This window comes from Cornus florida, unplaced genomic scaffold (genome assembly GCF_030987335.1).
Source record: "Cornus florida cultivar Cherokee Brave unplaced genomic scaffold, ASM3098733v1 CherokeeBrave_3.0.0_Hap2_Chr05, whole genome shotgun sequence".
NCBI classification, from domain to species: Eukaryota; Viridiplantae; Streptophyta; class Magnoliopsida; order Cornales; family Cornaceae; genus Cornus; species Cornus florida.
In genome coordinates, this window is record NW_026775575.1 from 63,190,269 (window position 1) to 63,204,770 (window position 14,502).

The window sequence follows — 14,502 nt, forward strand, 5'->3', positions numbered from 1 at the left end:
TTATGCAATCATTTTGGGAATGTAATATAATAAATGTATTATGCGTTAGGACATGATAGATTATTTTTAAGGCCAGTGAGGCTATTGCATTTTTATTTATTTATTTATTTTTTATTTCAATAGGTTGTAGATGGACTTTTTCTATGGAGGCCATGCCGAAATTTTATATATTTTATTATTATTATTATTATTTTGGTATCTTTTTAGGTTGTTACACACAACCTTACTCTATCAGGAAATGTCTGTCTAATAATCAAATATGCCATATCATATAAACCAAATTAACTAGAACTCCATTCACATGCAACCAAAGTACAGTGTTTTAGTAACTTGAAGAACTCAAACATTAATAAGTGAATTAGCCCCCTTCACATGCAACCAAAGGACAGTGTTCAGTGTTTTAGTAACTTGAAGAACTCAAACATTAATAAGTGAATTAGCCCCCTCACATTTCTACATGCCTCAACCCTCCTAAATTCTAATACACACACACACACACACACACACACATAGCCTAAACTGATAGAACACATAATGCTCTGTTTCTCTAGTCAAACTCATCATCAAATGTTTGGTTTCTTTGCCTCCTCATTCTTGATCCCCACGACATATTCCTTGTTGAATCTTTATGTTCACTTCTTCGCCTCATCTCCATGAGTTGAGCCTCCCAATTGTCCTTCCATTCACCACACTTCTCAGATCTCTGATTAAAAAAAATTCCAAATGAATATATAAAAGGTTGGTAAGTGAGGAGTGAAAACAAATCTATAAAAACCATATTATATAAACATATACATATATATATATATATATACATATATATATATAATATATATGTACGCGCACACACATGTGACAGAGGCTAAATTTGAGCCTACTAATAAAGTCATCAAAAACGTCTGTCCATTTCACAGTTAAGCTATGCTTGGAAGCACAGAATCAACACTTTGAAATTGGAATCAGAGAAAATTTAGTTAAAACTTTCAACTAAATTTCCTTAATGTTAATGCTATGTTTGGCAGCTCTGAATCAACGAGATTGGATTTGAATTCAATTCCAAGCCTCCAATTTAGTACTTCCAAACGGAAGTGAAGTACTAGGTGTGTGAAGTGGCAAGTGAACTCATTGTTCAAAACAATATATGTGCACAAACATGAAAACACATATTCACACAAACACACAAAACACATTTATATAGAGAGAGCGCTAAACCTGGTCATATTGGGAGCGTTTTCTAGCAGAGAAAGCCAAGTGCAGACCCTTAGCCAAATCTCTGTCATATAACGCTCTGGTTTTCAGGTCAGACAGAGTTTCATAAGCCTCGTGAACCCGAATGAACCTCTCTGTGTACTCCTCCATGTGGTCGGGCCGTGACACGTCCGGGTGGTACTTCCGAGCCATTTGCTTGTAGGCTTGTTTGATCTCGGAGAGAGTCCCACTCTCCGATATGCCCAATAGCTCGTAAAAACTATGTGTGGCCTGTGCTGTCATGCTCAGGTGGTCATTAATGGCCGCTTTTGTTCTGGTTCTGTATGACCCAGATGGGTTTTTGATGGAAATGCTAGGTTTTAGGAGATGGGTGTTGAAAAAAATGTGAGAAGGTGGTTCAGAAATTGGTTTTTTGGTTGGTATATGAGGGTTTGTGCAGAGGTGCGAGTGAGCTCTGTTTCCAGTTCCAGATATCATTCCTTGTCTCATTTTTCTTTTCTTTTCTTTCTGATCTCGTTTTTTTCTATATGTATTACTACTTTATAGCTATCTATATCTAGAGAGAGAGAGAGAGAGAGAGAGAGAGAGATAGAGAGGAGCCTGTTTGGGGGATGCTCTATCTTGTTCTGTGCCCTTCCCTACAGTGCAAATGGACACTATTGAGGACAAGTTGACCCCATAGAGTGGGAAAGGAAGTTAGGGCCTGTTTGGGGGATACTCTATCTTGTTATGTGCCCTTTCCTACAGTGAAAATGGACATTATTGAGGACACCAACTTGTTTGGCATGGGCTGCATTGTGTCCAACAGTGGAAGAACAATTTCCAAGAATGGGCCAATTTTCGGAACAAAAAATTCGTGTTCCAAAGTGTACCCAAAATAAAGCCAGCTCACTATTCACTGTAGAAAGGAGAACAACAGCCCAAAGTTGGAGCATACATATTTAAAGAATCAGTGGAACATTGCCCTAATTGTGAACTGTTAGGCGCTGAATGTTATACATTTTAGCCCCTTTATTTGTATGTTTTGTTCACTTAATAATACTTTATTTGTGATTTTACATTGTTTTATTGTTTTTATTTATTTCAGGGCTTTAATTGTAAAATCAGTCAAGACTAGTAATTCTGAGCTTTACAAGATGACTTTTCGTGGGACTGAGCAATGTTGAAGATTCAAGTCTAATTATACGTAGAAAATAGTCCAAAAGAAGCCACAAGTTGATAAGAATGGAAAGAAGAAGAAAAAGAAAACTCCTTCTCCAAAAAGGAAACTTTCGCCAAAGTTGGTAACTTGAACCCATTTTGGAAATCTGGCTATATCTCTCCCCTCAAACGTCAAAATAGCTAAATTCTTGCCCAAGTTGATAGGAAATTCGAAGAGCTACAATTTTGTGTTTCATGAGCTTTCCCTAAAACAGCTGTTTACCTTGTCAAAATTGGCCTAGAAGTCTGCACGAATTTGGGAGTCCTTATTCGACATAATTTCTATGTATGTCTCCTTTATGAAAAAGGGAACTTTAGGGTTGATCTTTTATTATTTAAAGGGGGTCCTCTATAACATTAAAGGATATACAGAAGAGTTTGAGGCTGAGATCAGAGGAGAAGCATTCACAAGAAAGAAGAGATCGATCCATGGCGGTGAAGATGTCTTCCTCAACCATGAAGAATTACACTCCAGTCATGCTTGGCTAAACGCTTTGCTAGGGTTGTGATGTAGCCTTAGCTTAGCGCTCTGGTTTGATTGTATTTAATTATTAGAGAAACAATTTTTATCATGCATGATTGTGTAATCTATAGGGTTTTTAATTGAATATTCAATAAGAATCGGTTTTAGAGTTTTAATTCGATTACAAATATTTTTCTATCTTGTCTTAGATATTTTAATCTTGTAATTGAACACAACTCATTCACTTCTTGTAGTTGTGAATGAGATGATTACACAATGATTTTTATCTGAATATAATGTTAGAGATTTGATGAATTATGCCTAGAAAAGATAGACCATGCTACACCCTAGAATAAAGTAGTTACGTAGATGGTTTATACCAATTGAAGATAGTCCATGCTTAGTTTTAAATTATATTATTCTCTAACTGAATTAATCTGTGCTTGTTATATCATATATTTTCAATAAATTGATGCAATTGACTAGTGGTGCGACGTTAGTGGTGAAGTCATACCCCGAGTTTTCTCTCTCTATTTTCTACATCATATTTGATCATCGTTCTTTAGTTTATTTTTCTACTTAGTTAATTTAGAATTAATCATCACAATTCGATTATCCTATTTTCAAGTTAATTTTGAAATTTAAGAAATCTGTTGACAAACTTATTTTACACAAGTCCCTTGGGTACGACACCCTTACAAGTAAACCCTATCTGCAAAGATTCGTGCACTTGCGAGTGGTACATATAAATCTCACAACAAGTTTTTTGCGCCGTTGCTTGGGACTTGTTTTAGTTCTTGACAGATAATATTAAATTCTACAATTAATTTCAATTAGGATCTTAGTTTAGGATTTTATTTTATTTTATTTTATTTTATTTCTTTATTTTGATACTATTTTCTTTTAATCATTGCAGGTGACATTATATGCTTGGAAGACGTTCTTTGTCACTCCCTCAGCTTCCGTTAGACCCAGAAATTGAAAGGACTCTCAGAAACTTAAAGAAAGAAAAGATGGCGGATGATTTACCAATTGCAGAGGCAGTTCACTGTTTAAAGGATCACTACGAACAAGGTGCATACAACTCTTCATCTGCAGTTCGGTATCCTCAAGTGAGGGCCCCTCACTATGAAATTAAGGCCAGTACTCTTCAATTACTACCTTCTTTTTACTGCCTATCAAAAGAGGATCCATACTGGCACTTGGATGACTTTACAGAGGTGTGCAGAACAATAAAAATCCAGAATTTTGACGATGATGTGCTCCAGCTACACCTTTTCTCCTTTGCATTAAAGGACAAGGCGAAGGACTGGTTTAATTCATTGCCAGCCGATACCATCACTACATGGGCTGAATTGCAACAGAAGTTTTTAAACAAGTACTTCCCCATGGTGAGAATTACTCAATATCGAGATGCTATTACTCGTTTTGCTCAAGAGCCTGGTGAGCCTTTTCATGAGGCTTGGGAAGGATTCAGAGACGTCCTTCGGAAGTACCCTTATCATGACATGCCAAAATGGCAGCTTGTCAACTTCTTTCATAAGGGGCTCAATGAGGCACAAAGGTATATGGTGGATGCCTCTTGTGGTGGAAATTTTATGTTGAAAAGTGTAGAGGAAGCATGGCAGCTCTTCAAAAATATATCTGATAATTTTACACAACATGTCTTACCTCCCGTTGCAAGACCTCCTACCATATTGAGGAGAGCAAAAAGTGTGAATGAAGCAGGAATAAATCAAGGGCTAGTGAGCCAAATTGAGGCATTAACCAAGATGATGGATCAATTAATGACTTCACAGTCAAATTTTACTCCTCCTGCGACTCATGCTCAAGGCTTTGAAGTGTGCTCTTTCTGTTCCAGTCCAACTTACCATGTGTCCATTTGTCCAAGTGCATCTCAGTATTCAGGAATTTCACATGAGCAAGTTAATGCTGCCTATGGAACGCCTAGAGGGAATAATATGTATTTAAACACTTACGATCCGGCTTGGAGAAACCATCCATGGAGAAATCAAGCCATAGGGACATCAGCTCCTCCACCTTAAGTACCTCAAGTACAAGGCAATTTTCAATCTCAAGTCCAGACTTCGAATTCTCAAGGATTCACTCCTATGAATGCCTTCAGTCAACCTCAACAATTCTTATCAATGCTCGAGGCAATGATAACAAAGCAGTTAGAGCCAACTAATCAACTTGTGCAGTCTCATTCTCAATCCCTTGCCAAGTTAGAGACTCAAGTTGGCCAACTAGCTCAAGCCTTGAATAGAAGAGAAGATGGCAAGATTCTTAGTCAACCAGTGGCTAACCAAGAGGTGTGCATATAATTGATGACATTACTGGCCAAGAAGTTCACCATGAACAAGTGAAAGCAATTACTACTCTCAAAAGTGGTAAGAGAGTTGAAAACAAGGTGGAAGAAGAGGAAGCAAAGAAGGATGAAAAGTGGAAGAAAAGACTTGAAGAGAAAAAGGGGCGGAATGAAAAAGCACAAGAAGTACCTCCAACTACAAAGCCATTTCCAGAACACAAGCATGTTGTTGTGCCATCCCCTTAGAGACTACAAGAAACGTCAAGGACAGCAAAGCAAGCAAGCAAAATTCAGGACATAATGGAGATATTCAAATAGGCGAAGATTAATCTCCCATTGCTTGATGCAATTCAACAAATTCCAGCTTACGCTAAATTTCTGAAAGATATGTGTACTCAGAAAAGGCGTTCAAATAGTCATGTTCCTAAGAAGGTACTATTAACTGAGCAAGTCAGTTCCATAATCCAGCACTGCACTGCTCCAAAATTCAAAGATCCAAGCGCTCCAACAATTTCATGCACAATAGGGAATCATCAAGTAGAGCGAGCTCTCTTAGATTTGGGTGCAAGTGTAAACCTTCTTCCTTATTCGGTTTACTTGCAACTCGGATTAGGAGAATTGAAGCCTACCTCCACTATTCTCGAATTAGCAGATAGGTCAACCAAACAACCTCGTGGCGTCATCGAAGATGTGATTATCAAAGTAGATAAATTTTACTTCCCAGTGGACTTTATTGTACTAGATACCGAGCCAGTTCTGGAGCCAAGGAGGCACATTCCAGTGATCCTGTCCTTTCCTTGCGACAGCAAATGCTAGCATAAATTGCAGGAATGGCGTTATGGACTTATCTTTTGGCAATATGAAGGTGCGCTTAAATATTTTCAACGCCAGTAATTGCCCTTCAGATGATAAGGATTGTTTTCTTGTCGATTCCATCGATAAATGTGTTGAAGAGATGGCCCCATTTGCCTTGAAAAAAGATCCACTAGAAGCATGCCTGTCTTACTTTGATGCCGAGTCATTTGATGTTGAGAAAAATATTAAAGAGGTAAATGTCATTCTTGATGGAGCCAATATGCATAACATTCCGCCATGGAAAATTCCTATTGAGCCACTTCTACCATTGTCAAGTGAACCACCTACGCCATCGTTGAAGTCTCCACCAAAGCTAGAGCTGAAGTCGTTACCTTCTCATTTGAAGAATGCATATCTTGGCCCAGAAAACACTCTTCCATTGCATAATTCATTCTCGGATAAGCAGCTATTTCAACTTCAGAAAGAGACTTCACCATGGTATGCTGATATTAGGAATTGGAAGGCGTCAAGAAAGAAGACAGTTCGGCTGGATCGGAAGGATTGGTACATTGAGGATTTCATGCCTACGGAAAGAGTTTAGTCCGTCACTTTGACGGATCCCAACTACTCCACCTAAACGTCCAGGTATCACATCGCCTACCGACATTAAATGTAGGAACTGTAGATAGGATTTTCATTTATTTACTTATTTATTATTTATTTATTTATTTATTTTTGTGTGTTTTATTTTAGTAGATTAAGAAGATTTAATGTGTTTCGTAGGGTATTTAGTTACTTGTGCAGGATATAAGTTGAAGCGTCATGCTTGTTTCGAAGAAAATAAAAAATTCCATGGCATACAAAAAAAACAAGGTTGATTTGAGCAGATCCGAGCATTTTTTGGGTCTAAACATCCACTAAAAATTGGTGCAAAACTGCCTTCCAATGACAAAGTTATGGCCATTTGAAGTTTAATTCCAAAAAAAAAAAGAAAAAAAAGAAAAAAAGATCCAGCCCAGAGCAGGTCGGGCGTCGCCCGACCCATGGGCGACCATCGCCCGAGTGAGTTTTTTTTGTCCGACAGAAGAAACAGTAGCTTCAGCGTTGGGCAATCATTCGCCTAGCTTCACGGCGACCATCGCCCGGAATTGTTTTGGCAAGACCCACATAATGAAAGGGCGACCATCGGTCCGTATCACAGCGACCGTCGCCCGGTGATTAATTCCGTCAGCGGCACAATAGAAGTTCCAGCGCCAGGCGATCATTCGCCCGGCTCGATGACGACAGTTGCCCATCATGGGAGACGCAACCGCAGCCAACAGCGCCGGCGATTTTTTTTTTTTTTTTCCCGGCAGAAGCAATAGCCCACGGCGACTTAGTCGGCAACAGAGGACCATCGCCCAGCCAATCTTTTTTCCAGCGCCATCACAGACCCCGTTCTTTACAGGCTACGGTTTCACCGGCTCTTCAACCAGCGATTTCTATTTCATCTCTCCGTTTCTTCTTTTGCCGGTGGGTTTCTCCATCTCTTTTCCGGCAACGTGGGTCTTCTCCGGCACCGTTTTGGTTGTGGGCTAGCATCATTGTCGATTACAGTGGTCGAATTGTTTGGTTGTTGATTACATTGGCTGACGTGGGGTTGTGATTGGGTGTTTGAATTTGGCTTATTGTTAATTCATGAAGAAAAAAAAACAAATGGAGTTTTGTTTTGACATAAAGTGATCGTGAACTAGATATTCCATCATCATAAACCAAATTCACCCAATGTCAAAAAATGAAAATTCTTTCCCCATTCACCACATCTACACTAATTTTCCTCAGACAACCTTCACCATGCCGTTTCCTTTTCTTCCTCCTTCCTCACCATCTCTATATCTCCCTTATTCATCCCACTAGATAATCCTTCACCATACCCACTTCCATTACCACTACTTGATTACCCGTACTGTTTGCACAAATTTAAAGAAAAATCAGAGACTCAAGGCACATTATCAAGAAATTGGGTGAGATGTCCCGACTCAGAGTTGACATTCAAGAAATCCTTCAGAATCAAAGATCACTGATGGACATGATGCGTGTGCTTATGATTTATAACACGCTTAATCCTGAAGCTCCGCCACCTCCATTTTAGCTATCCTATCAAGTCCTTTTGTTCTTTGTTTTTATTTTTTATTTTTTAATTATTATTTTTCTTGCTTTTGATTTTTGCCCAGTGAAGACACTGTCCAATTCAAGTGTGGGGGCATAACATTTACTCTAGTTGTATTAAAATACTTTAGTTGTTATATATATATATATTTTTAACAAAAAAATTAAACTTAAAATTAGAAATATTTATAAAAAAAAAAAAAATTCAATTCTTTTTTTTTGACATATTGACTTTAATTCAAGTATTTGAGAATGATTGTGGGGATCAAGACACTTAAGTACTTTTTAAAATTCTTTTTTGAGATTGTCTTGAATCCTTAATTTTCGTTCTTTATTTTATGTGGGTTCCACTATCAAGTGTGATACGAATTTTAGTATTGTCGGTCCCTGATGGATTTCACACGCACACTAGAATTTTATCTATGCATATTTGTATTTTTGGTTGTATTATGATAACTATGGATGTATATGAATTGGTGAACTTTGAAGGTTATTACTATGATTAAAATATATATATATATATTTCGTAACCCTTTCATGGAGTAATCGGGACTCATGTATCGTATGCATAGAGTGTTCGCATGAAGAAATGGGGGTAAGGATAAAGAAAAAAAAAAGAAAAAAATAATAATATTTTGTCATAGAAAATAATTTGAGAAGGAATCTGAGGAATTGAAGCTATAGAAGTTGGGTTCAATTGAAAAGACATTGATACATAGGTGATTTGCTAGTTCACAAATTTCACAACATTGAGGATTGATTTTGCTATTGTTCTTGTTATATAAGTGTGTGGGAAACATTGGGATGAAGTATGAAATAGGGACAAAAGAGTATAGTTAGATGATAATTTTTAAAGTACTTTTGTGTAATCTTCTCCTTGATTATTATGATGATATGAGAAAAAATTGATTGCCAGGGGATTGAATTGTGTTATATGTTTGTGGGTATCATCTCTGGAAACCCTCACGAGACTTCACTCGTCCACTAAGGGTAACTTAGGGGTTTAAAAGGCTTGTTGCGTACGCTAAATGCAATTGTGATTCCCACGAAAGCGGCATTTATGTTTTCTTTAGTTTTATTGCTATGGGACTAGCAATATGTAAGTTTGGGGATATGTTAGGCGCTGAATGTTATACATTTTAGCCCATTTATTTGCATGTTTTGCTCACTTAATAATAGTTTATTTATGATTTTACATTGTTTTATTGTTTTTATTTATTTTAGGGCTTTAATTGTAAAATCAGTCAAGACCAGTAATTCTGAGTTTTACAAGATAACTTTTCATGGGACCGAGCAATGTTGAAGATTCAAGTCTAATTATACTTTAGAAAATAGTCCAAAAGAAGCCACAAGTTGATAAGAATGGAAAAAAGAAGAAAAAGAAAACTCCTTCTCCAAAAAGGAAACTTGCGCCAAAGTTGGTAACTTGAACCCGTTTTGGTAATCTGGCTGTATCTCTCCCCTCAAGCGTCAAAACAGCTAAATTCTTGTGAAAGTTGATAGGAAATTCGAAGAGCTACAATTTTGTGTTTCATGAGCTTTCCCTAAAACAGCTGTTTACCTTGTCAAAATTGGCCTAGAAGTCTGCACCAATTTTGGGAGTCCTTATTCGACAGAATTTCTATGTATGTCTCCTATATGAAAAAGGGAACTTTAGGGCTAATATTTTATTATTTAAAGGGGGTCCTCTACAACATTGAAGGATATACAGAAGTGTTTGAGGTTGAGATCAGAGGAGAAGCATTCAGAAGAAAGAAGAGATCCATCCATGGCGGTGAAAATGTCTTCCTCAACCATAAAGAATTCCACTCCAGTCATGCTTAGCTAAACACTTTGCTAAGGTTGTGATGTAGCCCTAGCTTAGCACCCTAGTTTGATTGTTTTTGATTATTGGAGAATTTTTTTTCATCATGCATGATTATGTAATTTATAGGGTTTTTAATTGAATCTTCAATAAGAATCGGTTTTAGAGTTTTAATTCGATTACAAATATTTTTCTATCTTGTCTTAGATATTTTAATCTTGTAATTGAACACAACTCATTCACTTTTTGTAGTTGTGAATGACATGATTACACAATGGTTTTTATCTGAATATAATGTTAGAGATTTGATGGATTATGCCTAGAAAAGATAGACCATGCTACACCCTGGAATAAAGTAGTTATGTAGATGGTTTATACCAATCGAAGATAGTCCATGCTTAGCTTTAAATTATATTATTCTCTAGCTGAATTAATATGTACTTGTAGCCATGATTAATTCCCTGTGCATGTTATATCATATATCTCCAATAAATTGATGCAATTGACTAGTGTTGCGATGTTAGTGGTGAAGTCATACCCCTAGTTTTCTCTCTCTATTTTCTACATCATATTTGATCATTGTTCTTTAGTTTATTTTTCTACTTAGTTAATTTAGAATTAATCATCACAATTCTATTATCCTACTTTCAAGTTAATTTTGGAATTTAAGAAATCTGTTGACAAACTTATTTTACACAAGTCCCTTGGGTACGACACCCTTACAAGTAAACCCTAGCTGCAAAGATTCGTGCACTTGTGAGTGGTACGTATAAATTTCACAACAAACTTGCCTTCATCTCTATTCTCGTTCTTAACTGTGAACTTGCCCTAATTTCTTAAAAAACACTCTGAACTTGCCCTTTCTCTCTCTCTGCAACTACAAGCTATAAAATCTACAAGAATCAGAAATTCGAAACCCACCTCCATCTCTATTCTCGTTCTCAATTCTGAAGTTGCCCCCTCTCTCTCTACAACTGCAAACTACAAAATCTAGCAGATCTGTGAACTTGCCCCCCCTCTCTCTCTCAAGAACCCCATTGATTCATACATAGATAAACTCAAACTTAGCTTTTTACAGCTAATTGAAAAGGACCCTCTTGGCTCTCTGATTTTATTTGACTATTTCTATTCTTCCTTCTATATCAGTTCTCTCTAGGTAAACAGGTAGATTAACCCAAAAATTACCGAATACGATTTGTGCGTTGCTGAAAACGATCTCTATCTCACCTCTGCGTTTTCCGGCGAACCCCACCTCTGCGTTTTTCGGCGAACCCAAAGCTTCGGCGCATAGATCTGTCACTCCGGCTAGCTCTTATGCGCTCTCGTCTGCCGATACCGACGAACCCCACATCTGCGTTTTTTAACTGAATTTTTGTTTGATCCAAATTCTCAAATCTCTTGCAATTTCTTCACATATATATATATATATATAGCAAAATAGCTTGAATCCTCATTTTTTATATTTGTCTATCTGAAATTTTAAAAAAATTGTTAGATAATATAATATATGACTTATTATTAGATAATATAATATATGATAAAATTTGTTTTTCTATATATATATATACATATCAAAATAGCTTGAATCCTCATTTTTTATATTTGTCTATCTGAAATTTAAAAATTTTAAATTTAAATGGAGAAAGAAAATAATTGTGACTTATTATTAGATAATATAATATATGATTAAATTTGTTTTTCTATTTTTAGTAAAAGGGTACTATGAAGAAGCAAATTTTCTATTTACAGGTTTTTATTGGTAATTTTTTAACAAAGGAAACCCAACAATTTTTTTTGGTAACTTATAGTTTTGGAATTTGTCACATAAAAAATTTATATATTTCATGATTTTTTTTTAGTGATTTTGGTTACACTTTTACTCTACCAAATATGTTTTGTTCCTATATTTCTTGGAACGAAATACATTACCAAAAATGTTCTACTATGTTTTTGTTCCAAAATTCTCAGAGCAAATTTTTGTCACCAAACATGTTTTGTTCTTATTTCAAAACAGCACATTACAAAACACTTGTTCTGTTCTAGGCTAGAGCATTACACTACACCACACTACACTTCCCAAACGGGCCCTTAATGACTATGAGTGCCAATGTCATCTCTAGTATGCACTAAAAGGATCTGTGGCTTGTGGGGCCAGTTTGTGGTGGGCTCCACACACCATGTGTGGGGCCCTTTAAAAATCATTTTCTTATCATGCAATTCAAATATCATGGTCAATCTCATATCAGGACATTGAATGAAAATGGATAGAAATTACTAGTTCAGCGGTAGCGATAAAGATGAGTGTTCGTATGACCCAACAACTACGAGTCCTTGTCATCCTCACAAAACACAACCAAGAAAAGCTAGAATATCTTTGCCTTTTTTATTTTTTATCTTTGACTCAAAGTGAAAGCTTTAAAGTTGGATTGGGGCCCAAAAACTGTCAAGTCCCGAGAAGCCCACTTGAAAGGGGAGAAAAATCCTCTCCATTCGCTTCTCACTGGAAAGTGTCCAGTGGTGGGCCCTCAGCTGATGTGGCAAAGATGGTAAAATGGGTAGGTACTGTAGTTTTTCTTATACCATTTATGTACTCCGTAGCTACTATTTCTATACATTATCTTTGATTTTCAATTTCAAATTCCCCCCAAAACCAAAATTAAGCCCCCAAAACTGATACTGATGTATATATATAGATTCTGAAATTTTCTTCTCAAACATCCAAACTGAAAAGGAAACCGAGAAAGACGGCAACCCACCACCTCTCCCTACCTCGCCGAGGGCCTGTCGGTCTAGCGACATTCTATTCTCCCCCACCTCTCTCTATCTTCCTCTTTTTTCTCTCTCTCTCTCTCTATATATATATATATATATATATATATGTTTCTCTCTATATCTAATTCTGTATTGACGATTCCCTTATTTCCCGGTTGTTTAGCTTTTTGTTCGTGCTCGAACTCAATCTCGTAGACTTTGCAACGGATAAAGACACAATTTCTATCAATATTTCGCCCAATATAGCTCCAGATCACAAACTCGACGACTTTTTTGATATTTCTTTTTTCCAATCCACTCGATTTTTGCTGGTTTCTCTCTCTAATCTCTGTGATCTACAATCTTGCTAAAACAATCTAAGCACAGAATCGGAGGAGATTCTATAATTACAAGTGGTTCAGGAAAAAAATAATCGGTAAATCTTCACAGATCTGGATATTCTCACCTGTTCTGCACAAAAATCAGAGTCTCTGATTTTTGTAAGATCTGTTACTTTTTAAATTTGTAATAACAGATTGTAATGTCGGTGGGTTCAAGTCCTGTTCTTTAAAAGGAAAGTTAACCTTTGAGTTTCAATTTTCAATTTCTCCCCAAAAGGAAAGTTGACTTTCCCTAAAACTCTGCTATATATAATATGTCTGAAATATCAAATAGGAAATCTGGATCTCTTTGAAATTTGAAATCCGGTGAAGAAACATCATGTATGAATTGCTTATAGGATCAACATATTTTCTTAACACGTTTTAAAAAAATTAACTTCCACATCAAATTATTATTATCACAACTTTTTAAAATATGTATCATATATGAATTGCATGTAGTATCAACATATTTTCCTAACACATTAAAAAAAAATTAACTTCCACAACTCAATTTCACAATTTCTAAATTAATAATAAGAATCACAAATACTTTCAACATATATGTAAGAAGATTTGCATATATGTAGGAAGATTTGCATATTCCATCATTTATTTTTTATAACAGCATATAATACAAAAGTTGGAGAGATCAAATTACTGTTATCACAACTTTTTAAAACATGTATCATGTATGAATTGCATATAGCATCAATATATTTTCCTAATACGTTAAAAAAATTAACTTCCACAACTCAATTTCACAATTCCTAAATTTATAATAAGAATCACAAATATTTTCAACATATATGTAGGAGGTTTGCATATTCCATCACTTACTTTTTGTAACAACATAGCAAACAAAAGTTGGAGAGATCAAATTATTATTATCATAACTTTTTAAAACATTTATCACGTATGAATTGCATATAGCATCAACATATTTTCCTAACACGTTAAAAAAATTAATTTCCACAACTCTAAATTCTATATAATTAGTCAGTTATATTATAATCCTAAAGTCTCAAATAAATTTATATTTAGATACTGAACTGTACCGATATATAATTAATGTCTAAGATTTGTAATTTTACTGAAAAAGAATGGAATAAAATATTTTTGTGTATAATATATTGTTATACATATATTTGGATAGTGAACTGTAATTTGTATATATATTTTTGTATATATATAATGTATAATTGTATGTTGTATGGAGATTTGTAATTTTATTGAAAAGGAACGGAATAAAATATTTTTGTATATAATATATTGTTATATTTATATTTGGATAGTAAACTATACCGATATATTTTTATACTTAAGATTTGTATATATATTTTTGTGTATATATAATGTATAAGCATATGTTGTATAAAGATTTGTCATTTTACTGAAAGGAATGGAATAAAATATTTTTGTATATATATATATATATATATAT

At 35.4% G+C, this 14,502-nt stretch overlaps 3 protein-coding genes and 1 non-coding gene across 4 annotated transcripts; 2 read left to right on the forward strand and 2 right to left on the reverse strand.

Moving 5' to 3' along the window:
• Positions 1–374: 374 nt before the first annotated feature.
• On the reverse strand, positions 375–1,749 carry LOC132310183 (chaperone protein dnaJ 20, chloroplastic-like). Its single transcript, XM_059808397.1, has 2 exons — positions 1,213–1,749; positions 375–703 (listed from the first exon to the last, which is right to left on the reverse strand). Exons 1-2 carry the CDS (start codon positions 1,696–1,698, stop codon positions 548–550), a joined length of 642 nt encoding a protein of 213 aa, XP_059664380.1. The 5' UTR covers positions 1,699–1,749; the 3' UTR covers positions 375–547.
• Positions 1,750–3,885: 2,136 nt separating this feature from the next.
• On the forward strand, positions 3,886–4,917 carry LOC132309357 (uncharacterized). Its single transcript, XM_059807673.1, has one exon. The coding sequence runs from the start codon at positions 3,886–3,888 to the stop codon at positions 4,915–4,917; it is 1,032 nt and encodes a 343-aa protein (XP_059663656.1).
• LOC132310888 (small nucleolar RNA R71) lies at positions 4,278–4,382 on the reverse strand. The gene has a single exon (XR_009482736.1). It is a non-coding gene; the product is annotated as a small nucleolar RNA R71 (small nucleolar RNA).
• A 66-nt stretch (positions 4,918–4,983) lies between the features above and the next one.
• LOC132309358 (uncharacterized) lies at positions 4,984–6,576 on the forward strand. Its single transcript, XM_059807675.1, has 3 exons — positions 4,984–5,184; positions 5,499–5,960; positions 6,046–6,576. Exons 1-3 carry the CDS (start codon positions 4,984–4,986, stop codon positions 6,574–6,576), a joined length of 1,194 nt encoding a protein of 397 aa, XP_059663658.1.
• The last annotated feature ends 7,926 nt before the right edge of the window (positions 6,577–14,502 follow it).